At 38.4% G+C, this 22,435-nt stretch overlaps 1 protein-coding gene across 3 annotated transcripts in view; it reads right to left on the reverse strand.

Annotated features, from left to right (window-relative positions):
* Positions 1-22,435, reverse strand: part of LOC132693931 (uncharacterized protein C3orf20 homolog) — a 192,912-nt gene that overhangs the window by 119,412 nt on the left and 51,065 nt on the right. For all 3 annotated transcript variants that reach the window (XM_078449585.2, XM_078449584.2, XM_078449586.2), the window contains exons 9-11: positions 11,437-11,557; positions 9,094-9,228; positions 7,899-8,000 (exon numbers count right to left, since the gene is read on the reverse strand). In XM_078449585.2, the coding sequence (XP_078305711.2) occupies positions 7,899-8,000; positions 9,094-9,228; positions 11,437-11,557 (358 nt within the window). The remainder of the gene's footprint in view (positions 1-7,898; positions 8,001-9,093; positions 9,229-11,436; positions 11,558-22,435) is intronic.

The following is a 22,435-nucleotide window of genomic DNA, read 5'->3' on the forward strand; positions in this document are numbered from 1 at the left end:
TTCTGCTATACAGCCATATTTTTTAAAAATTGCTTTATTGAGATATAACTCACATATCAGTCCATGTATCCAATTAGGGTATAGAATTCAATGGTTTTTAGTATATTCACAGAGTTGCACAGAGTTGTGCAATCATTTTCATAATCTAATTTTAGAGTATTTTTGTATCCCCCCCACACACAATCCAAAAATATTGTACCAATTAAGAGTCTATTTCTCCCTGGCCCTCCAGCCTTAGGCAACCTCTAACCTCCCCTCTGCCTCCAAAGATTTGCCTGTTTTGTATATTTCATGTAAATAGAATCATACAAAATCTGTCATCCTTTGTGACCTGCTTTTTTCACTTAGCATAATGTTTTCAAGATTCATCCATGTGGTAGCATGTATCAGTACTTCATTCTCTTTTATGGCTGAATACTATTCCATTATTTGAATATAATACATTTTCTTTATCCATTCATAAATTGATGAAAAATGCTGTTAAGTACAAGTTTCTATGTGGACATGTTTTTATTTCTTTACGGAGGAGTAGAATTGGTGAGTCATATGGTAACTCCATATTCAACTTTTTGAATAACTGCCAGGCTGTTTTCCAAAGTCGCTGTACCATTCCTCACCAGCAGTGAGGAATGAGAGTTCCAATTTCTCCATATGCTTACCAACAATTGTTACTGTCTTTTTAATTTTAGCTATCCTAATGGGTGTGAAGTGGTATTTCATTGTGGTTTTAATGTGCATTTTCCTGATGGCTAATTTTGTTGAATGTCTTTTCATGGGCTAATTTGCCATTTATATATCTTCTTTGGACACTTGTCTATTCAGATCTTTTCCTCATTAAAAAATGTATTATTTTCCAGGGCACCTGGGTGGCTCAGTCGGTTAAGCGTCCGACTTCAGCTCAGGTCACGATCTCGCGGTCCGTGAGTTCGAGCCCCACATCGGGCTCTGGGCTGATGGCTCACAGCCTGGAGCCTGCTTCTGATTCTGTGTCTCCCTCTCTCTCTGCCCCTCCTCCATTCATGCTCTGTCTCTCTCTGCCTCAAAAATAAATAAAATGTTAAAAAAATTAAAAAAAAATGTATTATTTTCCTTTTTATTATTGAGTTGTAAGATTTCTTTATATATTCTGGACACAAGTTCCTTATCAGACATATGACTTACAAATATTTTCTTCCATTTTGTGAGGGTTTTTTTCACTTTCTTGATGGTATTGTTTGTAGCACAAATGTTTTAAATTTTTATCAAGTCCAATTGATCTATTTTTTTCTTTTTTCACTTGTGCTTTGGTGTGGTATCTAAGAAACCACTGTCTAATCCAAGATCGGGCATATTTACACTTGTGTTTTCTTCTCAGAGTTTTAGCTCCAACATTTAGGTCTATAGTTTAAGGATGAGATCCAATTCCATTCTTTTGCACATGGATATCCAGTTTTCCCAGAATCATTTGTTGAAAAGATTATCTGTTCTTTAATTTTCTTGGAAGCTCAGCCAATTTTTTTATTAAGTGAAGACCTTATCTCCATCTCCTCAGATTTCCATAGAAGAAGGGTCCTTCATCTCTTCTCTTCAAGATGTCTTATGAGGATGGGCATGTCTGTTTTCTTCTTCCATCCTTTCATTGCTCTTTACAAGGAAAGACAGAATTTAGCTAATGGAAGAGCAGACAATAGTTACTTAACTGACCATATTTTCTAAAGTGGCACCTTTTCAACAGTTTTTTTTATTTTTTATTTTTTAATGTTTTTTTTTTTTAAATTTATTTTTGAGACAGAGAGAGATAGAGCATGAGCGGGGAAGGGGCAGAGACAGAGGGAGACACAGAATCTGAAGCAGGCTCCAGGCTCTGAGCTGTCAGCACAGAGCCCAACGCGGAGCTCGAACTCACAGACTGTGAGATCGTGACCTGAAATGAAGTCGGACGCTTAACCAACTGAGCCACCCAGGCGCCCCAACAGTTTTAAAGATAATATGTTGTTCAGGCAATTCCTGTGACTAAAATGAAAAAGACTTTGTTGAAGCAGTGTGACAGAAAGACTCTGAAACAAATAGGGAAGACATCAGAAGGTGGTGCCTTTTTGCTATGTGCCTTTCTCACAGCCAGGGAGGGCAGGTGAAATTCTGCCACACCAGACCACCTTTCCCCATTGGCTACATTGATTGCTCTCATTGACCACTTCTTATATAGTTTTCCTTGTATATCCAATCCTTGTGTGATAAGACTACCAACAGGCATGTCTCTCCCCTGTTCAAGTTTTCCAGCTTGCACTTTGATGGGTAAGGTAACTGGTTTTCTTCAATTTAGGGAGTCTCAGGTCCAAACTACCTACAATCCAGCTTCTCCAATATAGCTCTACTAGTGAAGCCTGTTCTTTCAGCAATTAATACCTTGATTTAGGTGAAGGTGATTAAGAGCCACAGACTTCCAGTTTTAAATAAATAAGTCACAGGGATGAAAAGTACAACATAGGAAATATAGACAATAATACTGTATTGTATGGTGATAGATGTAGCTACACTTACAGTGAGCATTTCATAATGTATATAATTGTCAAATCACTATGTCATACACCTAAAACTAATATAATATTGTATGTCAACTATACTTCAATTAAAAAAAATTTCAAGTGGGGTGCCTGGGTGGCTCAGTTGGTCAAGCGTACAACTTTGGCTCAGGTCACGATCTCATGGCACATGAGTTTGAGCCCCACGTTGGGCTCTGTACTGACAGCTCAGAGCCTGGAGCCTGCTTCGGATTCTGTGTCTCCCTCTCTCTCTTTCTACTCCTCCCACCTTCATGCTCTGTCTCTGTCTCTCAAAAATAAATAAACATTAAAAATTTTTTAAAATAATAAATGCCTTTATTTCTATTTGGCTCCTTATCTCTGCCTACAATGAGATTAAAAAAGGGAGATGAGGGAGCAATAGGCATTTCTGGATTATCAATATTTTTGTTTCATTCAGTTATACATTCTTTGGATAGGTTATGTATCACACATTTCTATTTCATTTTTTAAATGTTTTATTTATTTATTTAGATTTGCTTGAGAGAGAGAGAGTTGGGGGTGGGGTGCAGAGAGAGAGAGGAGGAGAGAGAATCCTTAGCAGGCTCAGGCTGTCAGCACAGAGCTGGATGTGGGGCTTGATCTCATGTGAGATCATGACCTGAGCTGAAGTCAGACGCTTAACCAATTGAGCCACCCAGGTGCCCCTATTTATTTATATTTGAGAGAGAGAGAGAGAGAGAGCACACGTGCATGTGCTTATGCACATGCATGAGTAAAAGAGGGAGAGGGAGAGGGAGAGGGAGAGGGGGAGAGAGGGAGAGGGGGAGAGGGGGAGAGAGAGAGAGAGAGAGAGAGAGAGAGAGAGAGAGAGAATGAATCCCAAATAGGCTCTGTGCAGAGTTTGAACTCACCACCTGTGAGATCATGACCTGAGCAGAAATCAAGTCAGGTGCTTAACTGACTGAGCCACCCAGGCACCCCTCTATTTCATTTTTTACTGGGATTTTTCAGTGGAGTTGGATTCATATCATTCATTCTATCTTAAATACATTTTCCCAATTCATTTTTTTTTAATCTTCAAGATTAGTTTAATTTGCAAACATACTGGGCAGAGTGAGGAACCTGTGAAGGGTAAAGAAGTTGAAAGCAGCTTGCCTTTCATGTCAGGCCACAAAGAAAGCAGGTTGCAAGAAATGTTTGATGGAAACAAATAATTCCCAAAAGTGTCAGACATCTGTCTATGAATTATGTGTACAGCTTCAAAAGTAGGAAACTCAACAGTACACTTGTTAACAATTGTTGGTGTTTTGGTATGCTAGAGTTAGCTCATCAACCATTCATGTGAAAACCCAAATTATTGGGAAGAAATTAAACAACAAAAATAAATCTTTGAAAGGTCATACCTTAACATTCTTCTCTGGAAATACTATTCAAAGAGCATATGAAACATCTAAAAAACAAAAGAACTCATCTTTCAGAAAGATTTGAAAAAGGACTAAGTTGTCACAGTTGAAAAGATGATTCATTATTCTTGCTTGCACGACCTTGAACATTTATTTTGGAGGGAGGGGATATCTGGGAAAATTGCTGATTGTAGGAGTTATTTAGAGAAGTTACAAAAAGGGACTCTGTTGATTATTTTGTGCTATTTGTGAATGCGAGAGATAAATATATCAGTTCTCTATTAAGAAAGTAACACAAGAAGTCGTTCCGTGCCTTGAGAAGAAGGTGTCCTCGTTCTAAGTCTTTGGAAAGTGTAGGTTTCATGAAAGAAATGAATATAAATTATGGTGTCAAACCTTCAGAACTGCAATAACAATTTTTTTCCGATTGATTTTCCTTGGTAATATTACTCATAATGTTTCATCTTTGTGGGAACTTCACACATTTCAAAAATATTTTTTTCTTATTTCAAAAGTAATGTACTCAACCCCCCCAAATTAGGCATACATCCTTCTAGTCTTTTAAAATACATAATAAGAGGGGCGCCTGGGTGGCTCAGTCGGTTGGGCGTCAGACTTCGGCTCAGGTCATGGTCTTGTGGTTCATGGGTTTGAGCCCCACATCAGGCACCGTGCTGACAGCTCAGAGCCTGGAGCCTGTTTCAGATTCTGTGTCTCCCTCTCTCTCTGCCCCTCCCCTGTTCACACTCTGTCTCTGTCTCAAAAATAAATAAACATTAAAAGAATTATAAATAAATAAATAAAATACATAATAAGAATATATTTTTCTTTTTAAAAAAAGAATATATTTTTCTTTGTGTTGTCTGGTTCCACTTTTGATCATACTATTTCATCATTTAATTCCCTCCCCCCCACACACTTAACAATATTCTATGAATATCAAAGGGATTTTGTGATACTACTTCCCCTAGAAACCAAAGACCATGAATTTTTTTATATTGGAAAATGATGATGGTAAGCACACTTCAATTTATAAATATTATAAACAGCATCATTTCTAAATATTATTTTATAGTAAGTAACTAATAAATGATCACCAGTTTAATAGTACCAAGTTCTCTTGGAAACTTAAGAGCTGAAGATCATCCAACTCTAGGCTAGAGAAGCTATAGAGGCCTGGACCAGAGGGTGTGGATTTGCATTCCTCCATCTGAGACAGAAAACAGCAAGGGCCTTCTTACATGGCATCGAGTAGTGGAGGCATGGGAATTATGGGGAGAGGGAGACACTCCAAAAGGATCTAGCAGAACAAATAGTGGAAATTAGACTTGGGCTCCACATACAAGAGATCATGTCACCTCAATGCAAGCTTGTCAGATTGTTCCCATCCAGAATACCCCAAAACCAAACCACAAGGATGCTGCTAAGTTTGCCATAATGAGGAAGAAGAAGAATCTGGACTATTGTGACTATCATCTGGGATGGCAGAAAGCTGCCCCAGTGCAGAGTGAGCAGTTAAGTGGTTTGACACTTAAGAAGTTAACTGGTCTAGGAAAGCTTGAGAGCAAGGGCCTAAAACATAGGTTTGGGTCACCCACTCCTCTTTTCTCATACTATACAAATCCAAAGCACGAGAAAATGCCAATAATAGCATAAAAGTTTCTACATTTTCAGGTATCTGTTCTTCAGCTCACTATAAAAAGGTTCTCACTTCCACCTGTACCCTGAAATCATTCTTGCTGAAGTCACTGTTGATCCTCCTAAGACAAACTCAATGGATGCTTTTTATTTCTCATTTGTTTGGCTACTCTCAAAGGCTCATTCTATAACCCCTCCCTCATTTTGAAATTCACTTTGTTTTGTATGTTATTATCAATTGTAGGAAACAGAAAACTCTCTAGCCCTTTTGTAAGTATCTGATTATAAAATCACCAAAAGAGGGGAAATGGCAGTCTCCAGCTGTTCTCAGAATACCAACTGACTGACCAGGGGAGGTACTGCCTCCACCTGTTATCAGGCAGGTGTGGTCAGGGAAGTGTCACTGGAGCTGTGGGGCTCTGGAACAGTCTACTAAAGCTGCGAGGTTAGAACCAGGAAGCTGCCACAATTGTGTCTCATTATCTATGATGCTAGTGACTAGATAATACAGTGCTGCTGTGAGAAAACCCAACTTCTCCATGATCTTGTTTGCAAAAGCAAGAAAATGGTTTCTGCTTATTTCCATCTTCCAAATCCCATATGAATACATCTAATTAATAGGGCTTAGTATGCATCTAGAAATCCACCTGCAAGAGAGTCTGGAAATACAGTTTTTAGTTTTCCAAACCCAGCAGTACAGAATCTGTCATACAAGAGGGAGGGGAAAGGACATGGATCTTACCATGTCCACCACAGTAACATGGTTCTCCTCCTACCTTTCTACCTGCCCCTTAAGTGTTGGTTCACAATAATCTGATGATTGATCTCCCCATACCATATGCCCAAATATTCCCCCAGGAATAATTATAATATGAAACAGTTCTCAAATCAAGTGAGTACCTTGGGAGCATTCACAAATGTGCATGGGCCTTTTGACTGATGGCGCAACAGGCATTTAGTTTGTGGGGGTCAGGGATGTATTCTGTAATGGTCCTGAACAACTAAGAATTATCCCGCCCCAAATGCCATTAATGCCTCCTTGAGAAACAAGGATTTCTAGATTCAGGATTTCATGAACCACTAAATATTGTTAAAATTCATCAAAGTATACACTAAAAGTGGATGCATTTTATAAAACTATAAACAAATCATATTTAAATAAAGTTAATTTTTAAAAAGTTAAATACACCACCTCACACCCAATAGTATGGATACTATTTTATTTTTATTTAAAAAAATTCTTTTAATGTTTATTTACTTTTTGAGAGAGACAGAGACAGAGAGAGACAGAGACAGAGGCGTGAGTGGGGGAGGGGCAGAGAGAGGAAGACACAGAATCTGAAGCAGGCTCCAGGCTCCTAGCTGTCCCCACAGAGCCCAATGTGGGGCTCGAATTCATGGACCACGAGATCATGACCTGAGCTGAAGTGGGATGCCTAACCGACTGTGCCACCAGGCACCCCAAATGGCTACTATTAAAAAAAAACGCAGCAAATGACAAGTATTTTTAAGAATACAGACAACTGGAATCCTTGTGCACCGCAAATGGGAATGTTGCATGGTGCAGCTGCTATTGAAAACAGTACGGTGGTTCCTCAAAAAATTAAAAATGTAGTTATATATGATCCAGCAATTCCACTTCTGGAAACAAATATGAAAGGACTGAAGGTAGGGTCTCAAAGAGATATTTATACACCCATGTTCATAGCAGCATTATTCACAATAGCTAAAATAGGGAAGCAATCCAAGTGTCCATCAACACATGAATAGATAAATGAAATGTGGTATAATGAGATATTATTCAGTTTTAAAAATGAAGAAAATTCTGACACCTTATACAATGTGGATGGACTTTGAGGACATTATGCTAAGTAAAATTAGCCAGTTACAACAGGACAAATACTGTATGATTCCACTTATGTGAGGTAGCTAGAATAGTCAAATTCATAGGGATAGAAAGTAGAATGGGGGTTGTCAGAGGCTGGGAGAGGGAGGTAAACAGAGCTGTTGTTCACTAGGTACAGAGCTTCAGTTTTACAAAATGAACACGTTCTGGGGATGAATGGTGGTGATGGCTGCATAACACTGTGAATTGTGAACTTAAGCTACTGAACTCTACACTTAAAAATGGCTAAGATGTTAAGGAAAGTTAAACACCAACAAACAACAAAAGTCATTCTATGCTCCTTCCAGTAACTATACAAACAGGCCCATCTGTGTGCAATTGCTTGACTCTTCAGCTCTTTATAACAAATCCAGCATATGTCGGAAAAGGAAAATAACTCTAGAATAATATGAAAACTAAAAGTTACCTTTGCCTGCGATATCAAAATAGTGACTGTTTAACACTTACATCTTTGTCCTGTGTTGCAGATTTCATATGTTTGCACTTTACTTTATAGGCCTTGAATAACTCCATGGCTTCTTTGGAGATGGGGTTGACATCAGGGAATGGCTGAGAGAGAGTATTAAGCTCTTTTCAGATGGGGACATGGTCATAAAAAACCAAGGAGGCAAGATAGCTTCATGTAAAGGCTTTATTTATGGCAAAAATTATACAACTTCAGCATATGTGAAATAAGCATGGTATTTCTATGCTATAACCAAGAGCAACACAGTTTTGATGCCCATCCCTAAAACTAGAGATCTTTTATTAAAGGTTCATACATGTTCTGTAATATGTGTATCATTCCCATAAACACACTCAAAATTTAAAAATCTTCAAAGGTTTGATTAGAATTAGTAAAGCTAGCCCATTATTTGACTACACGATATTAGAGATACTGACGTTTTAATGTCTCATCTCTTGACAAAAGTTTTAGCATAAAATTCCTCAATAGAGAGTTAGTGCAAGTGTCAAGTGATTAAGAAACATTCTTCTGAGCCATAGTTTTTGCAATGCTCATCTTCAAGTGTCTTTAGAATGTTACTTATGCTGAAAAATAGTGACTTTAAATCAATTTAGTTTTGCTTTAAAAACAATATATGAACCCTACTCCATTTTAAGAAATCATGATTATATAAATGCAAACAATTCACCCAAATAGGAGACAGAAAATTAATTCACCGAAGCTTAGGAATCATGACCTTAGAAGAAACCAGGTGTTCATTTTTCTCCTAAGTCTATTTTCCCCTTCTAAACTCTCTTCATTCCAGTTACTTCACAGGTAATGTCCAGTAACAGCCCTGGCAGGATTTTTAATTAGCCAAGATTCCAGCATCCTTACTGTAGCAATTACCAGGAAATACTGCAAGAATCTAAAATCAAGGATGCCTGAATGGCTCAGTTGGTTGTGTGTCCAACTTCCACTTAGGACAAGCCCCGTGTAGATCTCTCGGTGAGATCGAGCCCCGCGTCAGGCTCTCTGCTGTCAGCGCAGAGCCCACTTCAGATCCTCTCTCTCTGCCCTTTCCCCACTTGCTGTCACTCCCTCTCAAAATAAACATTAAAAAAAAAAGAAAGAATCTAAAATCAGTCAGCATTGCTCTTCCTCTGGTCTGCACTGAGGTGGTGCCATGAAGATGATTAAAGAAACCTCTGGACCTACCTCCTCAGGTAAGCCTTGATGGAAAAACTTGCATTTTATAGGTGCCAGAGATAGCTTTAGGCTTTCGGGATGCCATTTGTAGACCAAGGTTATGGCAAAGCGCCCAGAAATCTCCACTGTAATGAACTCGTTCACCTGGGGGCAACAGAAAGGACTGTCATTTCCTACACAGAATTCTCACGCTCATAATTCAAGTAGAAATCTTAGACGTTTGCACGACACATGGAAAGAAATTTGAGATCTACATTCACGGTTTCAGTCTGGTTCCATTAAAGTCAGGAGTGGCTTTTAGGTTTTTAATGCTGCAAATTCGGGCTTCTTAAGGGAAGGAAGAGGAATGGTGAGAGACTGTTAGCAATTAGTGTAGTCACGTCTTATAAGGAAAGTCAGATTCACTTTAGACTGAGAAAATTCTGGGTCAATTTGCAGGTACTTCTGAGTTCTAATTCTAGCTCTTGAGACAGTGTCTCTTGTAAAATATAGCTGACAACATCTGACTCCCTTGATGATCAGAAAAGTCATTAATGGCTGTCAAGTGCTTAGAAGTTTTACAAGTCTTCCTATTACTGTGAAACTTATTAAAGCTGGAGAGATTTTATAAATGACAAGGATAGGAAAGTAATGATGAACGACTTTTAAAGCTCAAATGAACATCTGCAGATTTGCAGAGCATATTTTTAAAAGGCTTGCTGCAGATAAAGCATCCTAATTAAGTCAACTGTTCCAAGCCTGCAACTTGTTGGGTTACGAGTTACACTCCCTTGCTTCCTGAAGGCTGCCAGCTGAGGTAAGCTGAACTGAAAAATCTATCCCATTTAGTTATACTGACCTTTTTAGGAGAGGAAACTCTTGACTCCTGAGTATCAGTAAACTTGCACATACAGGTTTGCTGCACAGTTTCTCTACCCACTCTTTACTTCCCTAACCTTTCAGAGCTAAGCACTACTTCTTTAAAAATGGCAATCCAAATAGTATGTGTAGGATACATGGCCACCATGGATGGTTTTGTAAATTGTATAAAACAGAGACCTGGAGGTAACTTCCACACAATAGTGTGTACAGTATAAATACAATGTGAGCCATAAATGTGAGCCACATAAGTAATTTTACATTTTCCAGTAGCCGCATTGAAAAGTAAAATCAGGTGGGGGCACCTGGGTGGCTCAGTCAGTTGACTGTCCAACTCTTGATTTTGAGCCTCATGTCGGGCTCTGCGCTGACAGCGTGGAGTCTGCTTGGGATTCTCTCTCTCCCTCTGCCCCTCTCCCCCACTCATGCTCTCTCTCTCTCTAAAATAAAAAAAAAGTAAAATCTGGTGAAATTAATTTAAATAACATTTTATAAATAAATACATCCAAATAGTAACATTGCAACAATGTAAACAATATAAATAATATAAACATCAATAAGATATTTTATATTTTCATTTTTTGTACTAAATTTTTGAAATCTGGTGTGTATTTTATGCCTACAGTGTCATTCGAGGGTTCCATAACCACAGGGTAGACGTCTAGTGGCTGCCATATAGGGACAGCACAGCTCTTTATAATTGGTACCTCTGGGGCTGACTGTACAAGTGCACCTGCACAGCCCTATGCAGTGGCCCTGGACACAAAATATAGCCCGTGATCACACGCACATACACATAAAGTAACTACCTGTGAATCAGTGAAGTCTAGCACAGAGGTTACAGCCTGGCAGCTTACGAGTATTTGGTTTAGTCCTGTCAGAGTTTGAATTAATTGCAAATTTGAAATATCAGGATATTTCATCAAAAAAAATCTGAATTCATGGCTTTAAAAAAAAATCATAAAATACAGCAGGCCGAGGCCCACACTCCCATGTGGCAACAGTCTTCTGCCCTGAGCAAAGGCTGTCTCCTTTAGGGGAGACATACTTTCCAGTTCACTGAAGTTCCCATTGGTAGGCTCACTCTTACATTCTCTGAATTTCTGATCCTTGATCTGACAGAAATGCACATTAAGCTATTGACAAAGGTAATTGTGCGAAGTGAGACTGAGGAGGAGACTTTTACTCTGAACATTATATGCTTTCCTATTTCTAAAATATTTTCTATGATAAACAAAATGCTTTTCTAATAATTTTTAAAAATTACTGTTTAAAGTAACTGCTGCTTAGCAAAGACAAGCCCATCAAGAAAGAACCAAGTGAAGTAAAAAACTGAAATAAAGATTTATCAGATTAATTGGCTAGTGTACACAGCCAAACTGAATAATTCAGTCTTCCCAATCCTCTTTTTCCCTAACAGTATATTTTAAAAACTCAAAGTCAATTATTGGTATGGCATAAGAAATAGACATAAGAATAAAAAATTGTAAATACCCAAATTTCAACTGGATCATCAAGTTTTCCCTTTGAAGGCCACATCCATTCCCTTATAATGTTTCCTTTTTTGCCGATCACCATGCCACCATCCTGATTAAACATCATTGATATTATTAGGCTACAAAAAAGACGGAAATATGACTTATTTAGAAGAAGAAAAATTCATGGACTCATTGATTTGGCTGAGGCGACAGAAGTCACCGGGTCATATTAAGTACTCCTTCCCATCATATTCTTGGATCACGGTCACCTTGCCTTTGCTTGAATATTCTTAAAGGGAAGGTTGGTATATATCTGCTTGAATATTCTTAAAGGGAAGGCTGGTGTCAGAATCTGATGGATTCCCCTTTCTGAGACACACCTCCTCTTGTTTCAGCACCTCCCATCTATACAGTCATATAGATGACTCTGCTGGCCATGATTATTGTATCATGTGGTACCGCTGCCTGGGCTGTGGCTCATTGGATCAGGGGTGGACATTTGCCCAGAAATGTGTTCTAAATGGTTGCAACAATACATACAAAAGGCCATGAGGAAGGTGGTGGGCATAATGCATTCAAGGGACTGAAAGAAAGCCAGTGTAGTTAGAGTCTGGAGTGGCATAGATGAGAGTAGAGTAATTGGCAGGAAGATGCCAGACGTGCAGGGCTTCCTACACTATACCATGAAGGTTATCTTAGGAGCAAAAAGTCATAGAAGGGTTTAATAATAGAGCAAAGAGGTGACAGGATCAAACAGATTGCTAAGGAACCAAAGTAAGTGCTAGCGACCAGTTAAGAGGTCAGAGAGAAGAGGGCAGCTTGGACTGGAGCAGGGATGAGAGAGATGGGAGATACATGTGTGTAGATTTATGAAACATACAGATTTGGAAGGATGGGATTTGGGCGATGAAGAACAAGGAGGTGTCAATTTTATCTTCCCTATACTTTATGTCTATTAATGCAGTCTAGCATTTTATAGCTTTTCTGGATCAGTAGCATCACACTACGTGTTCATATCTCGATTATCTTTGTATCTTCTCTTTTCTCAGCATAGCACCTGGCACAGAGAAGGGACTTAAACTCAGAACTTCCCTGTGCGGAGTCTGCTTGGGATTCTCTCTCTGTCTCTCTCACTCTCGCTCTCACTCTCGCTCTTGCTCTCTCCTCTTTCTGCCCCTCCCCAGCCCCTCTCAAAAATAAATTAACTAAACAACAACAAAAAATCATAACTGCCCTGACAAAATGGATTCAATTTAACAAATACATTTTGGGTAATTATTGGATGCAAGACACTATTTAGGCATGGTTAAACATTGAGGGATGCCCAGACTGAGGTGCTCTCTTTATTTTCAGTCTTGTGACATTCATTATTTTGAGAGATAATATTTACTGGGAGCCTACAATGTGCCAAGCCTTAAATATCTGCTTTTAGTAGGCAGTGTTACTTAATGGTTACAAACATTGTAGAGCCAGATGGTTAATGATATTGAACCTGGTTCTTCCATTTCCTAATTGTGTGAACTTGGACATATTTGTTAATCTTTCTGTGGCTTAGTTTCCTTGTCTTAAAAATAGCGATAACAATAGCCTCTACGTCACAGAGCTGTTGTAAGGACTAAATGAATTAATTATGTAAAGCACTTTGACAGAGTCAGGCACCTTGTAAGTTCTCTGGAAGTGTTGGCTTTTATTATTATTAAGTCCTCACAATTCCATCTTTAAGTATTATGGGTCCCATTTCCCAGATGAGGAAACAGAGGCTGATGGAGGTTGGTTAATAGAATACCTGCAGCCTAATGTAAATTTCAATGGGGGGGGGGGGTGGTCACTATCTAATAAAAGAATAAGAATAGTTCACAGTATAAAAGAGGTGCTTTTGACTTAATCGAGAAGCCTGTAGTCCTACAGATGGGTAGGAGGAACAAAGCCACCAACCCAGTGAAAAAATAGAAATAGAACTTTCACACCTTGGACACCTGGAGTGCATTCCTTTCCTGAACAGCCTACCCTTTCACTCCCCTGGGAAGTCCAGCCTTCAGCTCTTCTCACTCCTTGGAGGGGCCCCAAGGAAGACCCTAAAGGCCTACCCATGCACTACAGTAGGAGCTCTCTTCCCACAGGCTTGGCGTTTCCCTACACACTGGATCCTGGCAACAAGGGTCCCAGCCTACATCCCCTTTCATTCATCTTCCTGCTAGTATGGGCTGCTGAGCTTTCTCACCAAGACACCCCTTTGGTGGGATGACAGGTGCACAAAAGGAGGATTAGTTTAAAAGACTGTTAATGGGGGCACCTGGGTGGCTCAGTCAGTTAAGTGTTGGACTTCAGCTCAAGTCATGATCTCATGATTCATAAGTTCAAGTCCCGCATCAGGCTCTCTGCTGTCAGTGCAGAGCCTGCTTAGGATCCTCTGTTCCCCTCTCTCTCTGTCTCTCCCCCACTCTCTCCCAAAAATAAATAAACTTTAAAAAAAAAAAAAGATCGTTAATGATTAAATAATGAAATCCCTTTGAAGACAGCTTTTTGTTTTGTTTTGTTTTTGCCTTTTCTCTTTCAGAGGCTTCAGTTCTGTATCCTCTTCCAAGGAATGGTTTCTGGTGCCCAGGATGAAATTGAACAGGGGCAGGATTCAGCCATGAGGCTTAGTGTTTTGGGCTTCTGTGAAGTTCCCAAAATATCATCAGCAGATGGTGTTGTATTCTTTTGCTTAGTTACTGTTAGCAAAGAAGACAGGAAGAGGATGAGGAAGCAACCACTCCAGAGCTGCAAGTGGAGGGAAATCACCTCCTGTTTTATGAATATAATTCTCATCTTAGACATTTAATTTTATGTAACAAATAATTGAAGTTGGTGGGGGGGAACCTAGATGGCTCAGTTGGTTAAGCATCTGACTTTTGATTTTGGCTCAGGTCATGATCTCATGGTTTGTGAATTCAAGTTCAAGACCCGAGTCCAGCTCTATGAGTGCCGAACTGCTTGGGACTCCCTCTCTCCTTCTCTCTCTCTCTTTCTCTTAAAAGAGATAAATAAATTTAAAAAATAATCAAGGGGGCAATTTCCCAGTGTACGCCTAACTCTTGAGCAATATTAAAGTTTGATCAGGGCACTAAATATTCTGGCTTCTACCCAGAAAGTAAAGATTTGGGATGTATTTTCATTTCAATTTTAACTTTGTTGATTTATAATCCTGTAAAATTACCTGTAAATTAGTCCTAAAGGAGATCTCAAAAACTATTTGGCCCAATTTTTGTATCAACCACTATTATATTTTATTTATAGCTTTTTATTTTATTTATTTTTAAATGTATATTTATTTTTGAGAGAGAGATAGAGACAGAGTGTGAGCAGGGAGGGGCAGAGAGAGACACACACACAGAATCCGAAGCAGGCTCCAGGCTCTGAGCTGTCAGCACAGAGCCCAACGTGGGGCTCAGATGAACAGTGAGATCATGACCTGAACCGAAGTTGGATGCTTAATCAACTGAGCCACCCAGGCGCCCCTTTATAGCTTCTATTTTAAATTTAATATTATTTAAGTGACAAGGGGAATTTTTTAAATATTTCATAAAATTTTTGCAAACAGTAAACACCACATTTAGGTCCAGTTTTGTTGTAGGTAAAAGGGAAATAATGACATATACTTTAATGATGCAATATAGGACAGCAACTTATATACTAATATTTTGAGTTCTTTCTTTTATATATAACAGCTTTATCAAAATATAATTCACATCATACTAGTCACTATTTAAAAAGTACAGTTCAGGGGCACCTGGGTGGTTTATGACTCTTGGTTTTGGCTCAGATCATGATCTCACAGTTCATGGGAGCCTGCTTGGGATTCTCACTCTCCCTCTCTCTGCTCCTCCCCACTCTCCTGCTCACTCTCTCTCTCTCTCTTTCAAAAATAAATAAATAAACTTAAATTAAAAAAATTTTAAATGTACAATCCAATGATTTCTAGTATATTTGCAGAATTGCCCAGCTATCACCTCAGCCAATTTTACAACATTTCCATCCCCCTCAAAAAAACCCACATGCCCATCCATTAGCAGTAACTCCCCATTCTTTCCTCCCCTAGTTCCCCTGGCAACCACTAATCTACTTTCTGTCTCTATAGATTTGCCTATTCTGGACATTTCATACAAATGGAATCATACAATATGTGGTCTTTGAGACTGATTTCTTTCATTTAGCATAATGTTTTCAAGGTTCATTCATGCTGTAGAATGTATCAGTACTTCATTCCTTTTTATGACTGAATAATATTCCATTGTACAGATATACCACATTTTGTTTATCCATTCATCAATTGAAGGACATTGGGGTTGTTTCTACTTTTGGCTATTATGAATAATGCATTCAAGTTGTTTTATGGATAGACTACATTTTATTTATTAGTTATCAGTTATTTGTCAGTTGAGTTCTCTTTTTGAAAATGTGTTAAGGGTGTTGCAATGGAATTATCATAGGGGCTCACAAATGGGGACTCTAATTTTAGCTCAGACTTCAGGACAAGAAATGCTTTTTTTTCACTAGGAATTTAAAATGCCTGTCATAAAAAGTAAAAGAGAAAACTAAGCAAACATGTGTATGGATGTGTGTGTGGATGTATTTTGTACAATAGACAAATGCTCTTTTCTGTGGATACACTGACAGAAGGGATTTGAGATTCAGAGGAAGAGAAAATTTTAATTTCCATGCAATACAATTTTAATTTTACTTGGCAAAAAAATTTTTTCATGTGCATGAATTGCTTTTATACACAAATAATATACTCTCACTCCTACCTCATAGTGAGCTTTCTCATTGGGAAGCTGTAAATAGTAAATTCTCTGGTTAGAGCTGCAGAAAGCTTCAACAACCTTTAGCCAGAGCCAGTATTTGCAGTTTGTTGGAGGAAAGTGAAGTTTCACACAGGAGTCAATTAATAAGGATTTAACATTAATAAATAGTACTTAAGCAAAGACTTTGACTCAGTTATAAGAACACTGATGCAAAAAACAGGCATTTCAGGAGAACCTAATACTCTAGAGTCTGGTGCAATAGGGTCCAGCCTGTAGTGAACTCAGCCCTAGTCCTGCCAGTTAGATGTTTTCACCTTCTTAGTTATGTAAAACCAAACACTGATCTCACATGCCTCTGAACATTCTTTGCGTTCTTTTTATATCCATATATTATAGGGGTTTATTTGGAGTTTATCACCATAGACTATAAGCTTACACCTTCTCAACCAATTCTTTTTTATCTCCACACTGTCCCAAGTGTTATTATATATTGATACCTAAATGAGGTTGACCCTATCAGACTAAGGGTCATATTCAGATGCCAATACTAGGAAAAACTAGTTCCCATAAGGGAATTATGTCTTAAAGGGGGCTATTTTTGTCTGGGTGAGTTATATATTATATCACCTAATAGAGTGATTTGTGAGAGACAAAATTAGACAAGATATACTTCTGGAAGGGGAAGGGGATCAGAATCCAGAGTTGTTACAATATATTACCTAGAATATCTAGTTTCAGTAAAAAATTATAAGACATGCAAAGAAACAGGAAAATGTGACACATAGGAAGAAAATCAGGAAATAGAAGCTATCTTTAACGGGTGCAGATGTTGGATCAGACAAAACCTTTAAAGCAGCTAATATGAATATGTTAAAAAACCCCACAAAACTAAAGGAGGGTGCGCCTGGGTGGTTAAATCGGTTCAGTGTCCAACTTCAGCTCAGGTTATGATCTCACTGTGGGTTTGAGCCCTGCATTGGGCTCCATGATGACAGTGCGGAGCCTGCTTTGGATTCTCTCTCTTTCCCTCAATCTCTGCCCCTGTCCCACTCACTCTCTTCCTCTCTTTCAATGTAAATAAATTAATTAAAAAAAAAAATAAAGGGAATGGTGTTTCGATTAAACAAAAATACAATTATAATGAGTCATCAGGTAGGGAATATCAACAAAAAGAAATTTTATTAAAAAAAATTTTTTTTCATGTTTATTTATGAGACAGAGAGAGACAGAGCATGAATGGGGGAGGGTCAGAGAGAGAGGGAGACACAGAATCTGAAGCAGGCTCCAGGCTCTGAGCTGTCAGCACAGAGCCCGACACGGGGCTCGAACTCACGGCCCGTGAGATCGTGACCTGAGCCGAAGTCGGACGCTTAACTGACTGAGCCACCCAGGCGCCCCATGGAATTTAAAAAATCTAAGTGGATATTCTGGAATTAAAAAATATAATAATGGAAATGAAAACTTCACTAGACTGGCTCAAAAGCCTCTCTGAGTTGGCATAAAAATCAGTGAACTTGAAGATAACTCAGTAGGGATTATCCAGTCTGCAGAACAGAAAGGAAAAAGAGTGAAGAGAAACAGAATTTCAGAGTCCCATGGGATCCCATTAAAAACATCAACATACATTAAACAGGAGTACCAGGAAGAGAGAAGTGGGCAGAAAACAAATGTTTAAAGAAATAATGGCCTAAACTTCCCAAGTTTTTTGGAAAACATTAATGTATACATCCAAGAAGCTCAGCATTTCAAAGCTCAAGGAGATCCACACCTACACACATTACAGTCAAACTGATAAAAGCCAATGACAAACAAAATCTAGAAAGCAGCAAGAGAGCAGTTAGAGAAAGAATAAAATGCAAATGGACCTGACGCTTAGTAAGCACTCACTAAATATTAGGTAGTTATGATTTAAATCTTCAAACTTAGAGGAGAATCAACCAGTATCCTTGTGTAAGAGTATATATAAGAATGAAAAGACTGATCCAACTTTAGGGAAACATGGGTTTTAAGTTGTTTTTTCAATAATGAGCATAATGTTATTATGTTAGCCATGGTCTAGGTCAGAATCTAAGCCCATAGTTGCATGGCATTCCTTTGACAGGTGTTTTTAATTCAGGGGTAGGCCTGTTGGTCTGAAGAGACTCAAAGGAAGGACATATACTTGATCCATGAAAAAAAGAGTTTTAAAATTTTTCCTGCTAGACATAAAAAGGAGCACATAGCCAGTGTCACTGGTAGCCACCAGGGGAACCACCTCAGAAGAAAGGATGCCAAGGATAGCTGAGTAGAAAGATGAAAAGAATCTGGATCTTACATGACATCACTAAGTCACAAATTATACTGCATCTAGAGCCCATCTTCTCTATAATTTGAAATGGAACTTTCTGTTATTTGCTATAGTAAAGCAATATACATATATATTGAGTATATATAACTGCTACAAATTTTTTGATTATATTTTTTATGGCTGTCTGTCTTAGAATCCCAGCTGATCTAGCCTCCCCCCACCACCTATTCCCAATAGCCTGACACAAATATTTCCTGGAGTCTTGTTAATTCACTGTTCAATCATTCAACAAACATTTTATTAAGCACTCAGTATGTACTAGGCACATACTAAGTATTTGGGGATAAAGCAGTGAACGAGATATAAGTGGTGTCTCCCATCATGGAGCTCACATTCTAGTTACACAGACACAGTAAATGAACATTTAATTTCATATTATAATTAGTGGTAATAAGCAATAAAGTCATCACTAGAATAACGAAAAGGATAAGCCTTCTTAAAATAAATGGTCAGAAGAGGCATCTTTTGGAAAACAGTCTGGAAGTTCCTTAAAAATTTTTAAATTGAGTTACTGTATAACCACACAAAAACTTGTTTGTGAATGTTCACAGTAGCATTATTCATAGTAGCCCCCAAATGGAAACAACACAAATATTTGCCAACTCAGGAATGGAGAAATGAAAGGTGGTATATCCATATAATGGAATATTATGTGGCCATAAAAAGAAATGAAGTAGTGATACATGCTACAACATGGATGAAACTTGAAAGCCTAATGCTAAGTGAAAAAAGCCAGTCACAAAATACCACAGATTATAGGATTGCATTTATGTGAAATGTTCAGAATAGACAAACGTGTAGAGGCAGAAGGTAGATTAGAGGCTGCTTAGGGTTAGAGGTGAGAGTGTTGAATGGTGAGTGAATGCTAATTGTACAAGGTTTCTTTTCAAGGTAACAAAAATGTACTTAAAAAAAATTTTTTTTAACGTTTATTCATTTTTGAGAGACAGAGAGAGAGACAGAGTGCGAGAAGGGGTGGGGTAGGGAGGGCAGAGACAGAGGGAGACACAGAATCCAAAGCAGGCTCCAGGCTCTGAGCCATCAGCACAGAACCCGATGTGGGGCTCAAACCCACGAACTGCGAGATCATGAACTGAGCCACTCAGGCACTGCAAGGTGACAAAAATGTTCTAACATTAGATTATGGTGATGGTGGCAAAACTGTGTAGATATACCGAAAACCATTTAATTGTACACTTTAAATGGGCAAATTTTATGGAATGTAATTTTTTCTCAATAAAGCTATCTAAAACAAAAAGAAAAAAGAAAGATCTCTCCTAGCAGGTGATATTTAAACTGAGACCTTAAAGATAAGAAACCTGTTGTGCAAAGAGTTGGGACAAGAGCTTTCAGTCACAGGGAACAAAGGCTGTGAAGGCCATGAAGAGAGACAGAAGTTTAGTAAACAAGGGGGTAAGTGATAGGCGATAGGTTGGAAAGGGGCCAGAGCAGGGAAGGTTTTCTGAAACTTTCAAAGTCACCAAGTTCCATTTTGATACATACTCTTATTAGGCAGTATAATCTACATGGCAGTCTGCATGAAATATTTAACAGTGAAACCCATGGATAAGGCCACAAATGGAGAGCTGTTAATTCCAAATGCCATATAGCTGCAAAACACCTTATTAAGAAGAAAAGAAGTATTAAGTGTTAAAAGGGAAAAGTATTTAAAGCAATAATTAGCCTATAACTGGGGAATTCCATTAAATTACTTTCACCATTGTCATAAATATCAATTTCTAGGAGATATTCACATTCCAGGGAGCACAAGAAGAATTCCGATCTCCAAATAGTTCAGAAAGTAGGGATCCTATAGAATACCAGGCAGGAAAAAAATCACTAAAGCAATACAAACACAGATTTCATAGTGTCTAAACTTTGTGTGCAGTTGTGCAGTGTCATACTTGAGATCTGAAATAAAAGGACATGACCAATCCAGTCTGGACCAACACAGAATGTAGAAAGGAATCAGAGGATGACACAGAATTCTAAGTGAAAATGTAAGAATATCTGGACCAAAAGCAGGAGAAAGAAGACACCCAAGCCTTGCAAATTTTCATGAACACTCTTGAGAGGAGGGATTGGTTGTTAACAGACTAATACTGTTAAGTGATCATCTTATGTACTTATAATTCTCAAATTCTATTATACATTATTGATCAAAATAGAACAGGGGGTGAAGACAGGCAGAGAGACAGAGAGAAGTCATAATTTAGATTCAGTGTTGCCCTTGTGATCATCTGCAACAATGGCTGCGATATTTTTGCAACTTCTTCCAAGGAAAGTAGAAGTTCTATTTTTCCACCCCTTGAATCCAGGGTTGTTCACATGACTTGCTTTGATCAAATGAGTCATTAGCAAACATGATACTAGAGAAGGCTTGAAAAGTGTGTATGCACTGGGATTTGTCTTTTACTCTTGCTGCTTTTAGAACCCAGCCACCCAGTCAAGAAGCCTGAGCTTAGTCTGCTAGATACTGGAAACACATAGCCCAGTTTCTCTGTTGCTCCAGCCTATTGCCAGATACATCTAACCCCAAAGCCCATGCTCATTGCCACGATTATGACTATGATTATTACTACTCTTATTATTGCTCATATATTGTATGCTCAGATCTAGACCTCTGTCTCAATGCATTAAGGGTTGGAAAGGTGAAAATTACACATTGGGATTAGAGTGTGCAAACCGGCTCCAATGTTTTTCTCTACCATGCAGACTTGGAAAAGGTTTCCATTTTCTATGAGCCTCAATTTGTCTCAGCTAGGAATTACATTTAATCAAGAAGGTTCCTGGGAAAATTAAATAGCATGAAAAAAGTGCCCTCTCAACACAAAGTGACACCCATTAGCAGTAATAAGGCTGAGATGTTTCAATTGAGCTCACCAGAAACAGTTTCCAAAGAATCTAACTTTAACAATCCCTGGAAAAATGAAGTGAAAATACGTTTGTTCTTCATGAAAGCAATTGTTAGTTTTCTGCTCTGTGATGTCACAGAATAAAATGTTCAATTAAAATGCTATAGAATTATGCAGTGTTTCTTAATCTTTCTTTCGAAACTGTTGAGTTACTAGGGTTGGGAGGGGGAAAGACTTTTTGAAAGTATGTGCTTTCTCAACCTTTGAAATGCTTCCAGATTCTGTCATCATCTTTTCATCTCAACATCAAAGTTGGGAAAGTCTCTTCCACAGGGAGGGCAGGTGCTCACATGCTGCTCACCAAGGCACTTTGCTACCCCATAAATCTGTCTCTCTCTACCTGCATCTTGAGAATCAAGCATTAGTTTTTTTATTTCTTTTAGATTTTTACCTACTTGTACTCTTTTGCTAGTAAACTTCTGACACATTCAACAGGTGATTTGGCTTACAAAAACAGCCAGGGAAGGGGCTTCACCAGAAGCATGGTCAGCACATATGAAATGCTTAACATGGCAGAAACACACAAAAGCATATTTCTGAAAGAGCTTAAAAAACGGACGAGGGGGTTCTTGCTTTCTACATGACCTAACTTTCAATTTGCATTGTCTTGAAATCAAGAGAAGTCAAAATACAAAGGATGGGAAAATATGTGATCAGGACTCATTCAAAAAATTCAAATTCAGCAAATTGGGAGGGTGAGTTTACTCACATAGTGCCTTAGTTCACTGAAAGGATGCCTTATGGATAAACTACAATGTAAATCTCTTCCTAAAACTCCAAAGGCCAGAAAATGTTTTTCTAAGGCCACATCTTATGCTTTTCTTTTATTTGCTACATTTATATACTTAAGGTACCTTTGGTGCAAATTTTCCATTTGTGGTGCTTTAAATATTAGAGTCACCAACTAAATTGAAATTAAGTACATGGGAGAGGAGCAGGCAGAGGTATGGGGGTAAGTAATATCCC

This window comes from Panthera onca, chromosome B4 (assembly GCF_046562875.1).
Source record: "Panthera onca isolate mPanOnc1 chromosome B4, mPanOnc1 haplotype 2, whole genome shotgun sequence".
NCBI classification, from domain to species: domain Eukaryota; kingdom Metazoa; phylum Chordata; class Mammalia; order Carnivora; family Felidae; genus Panthera; species Panthera onca.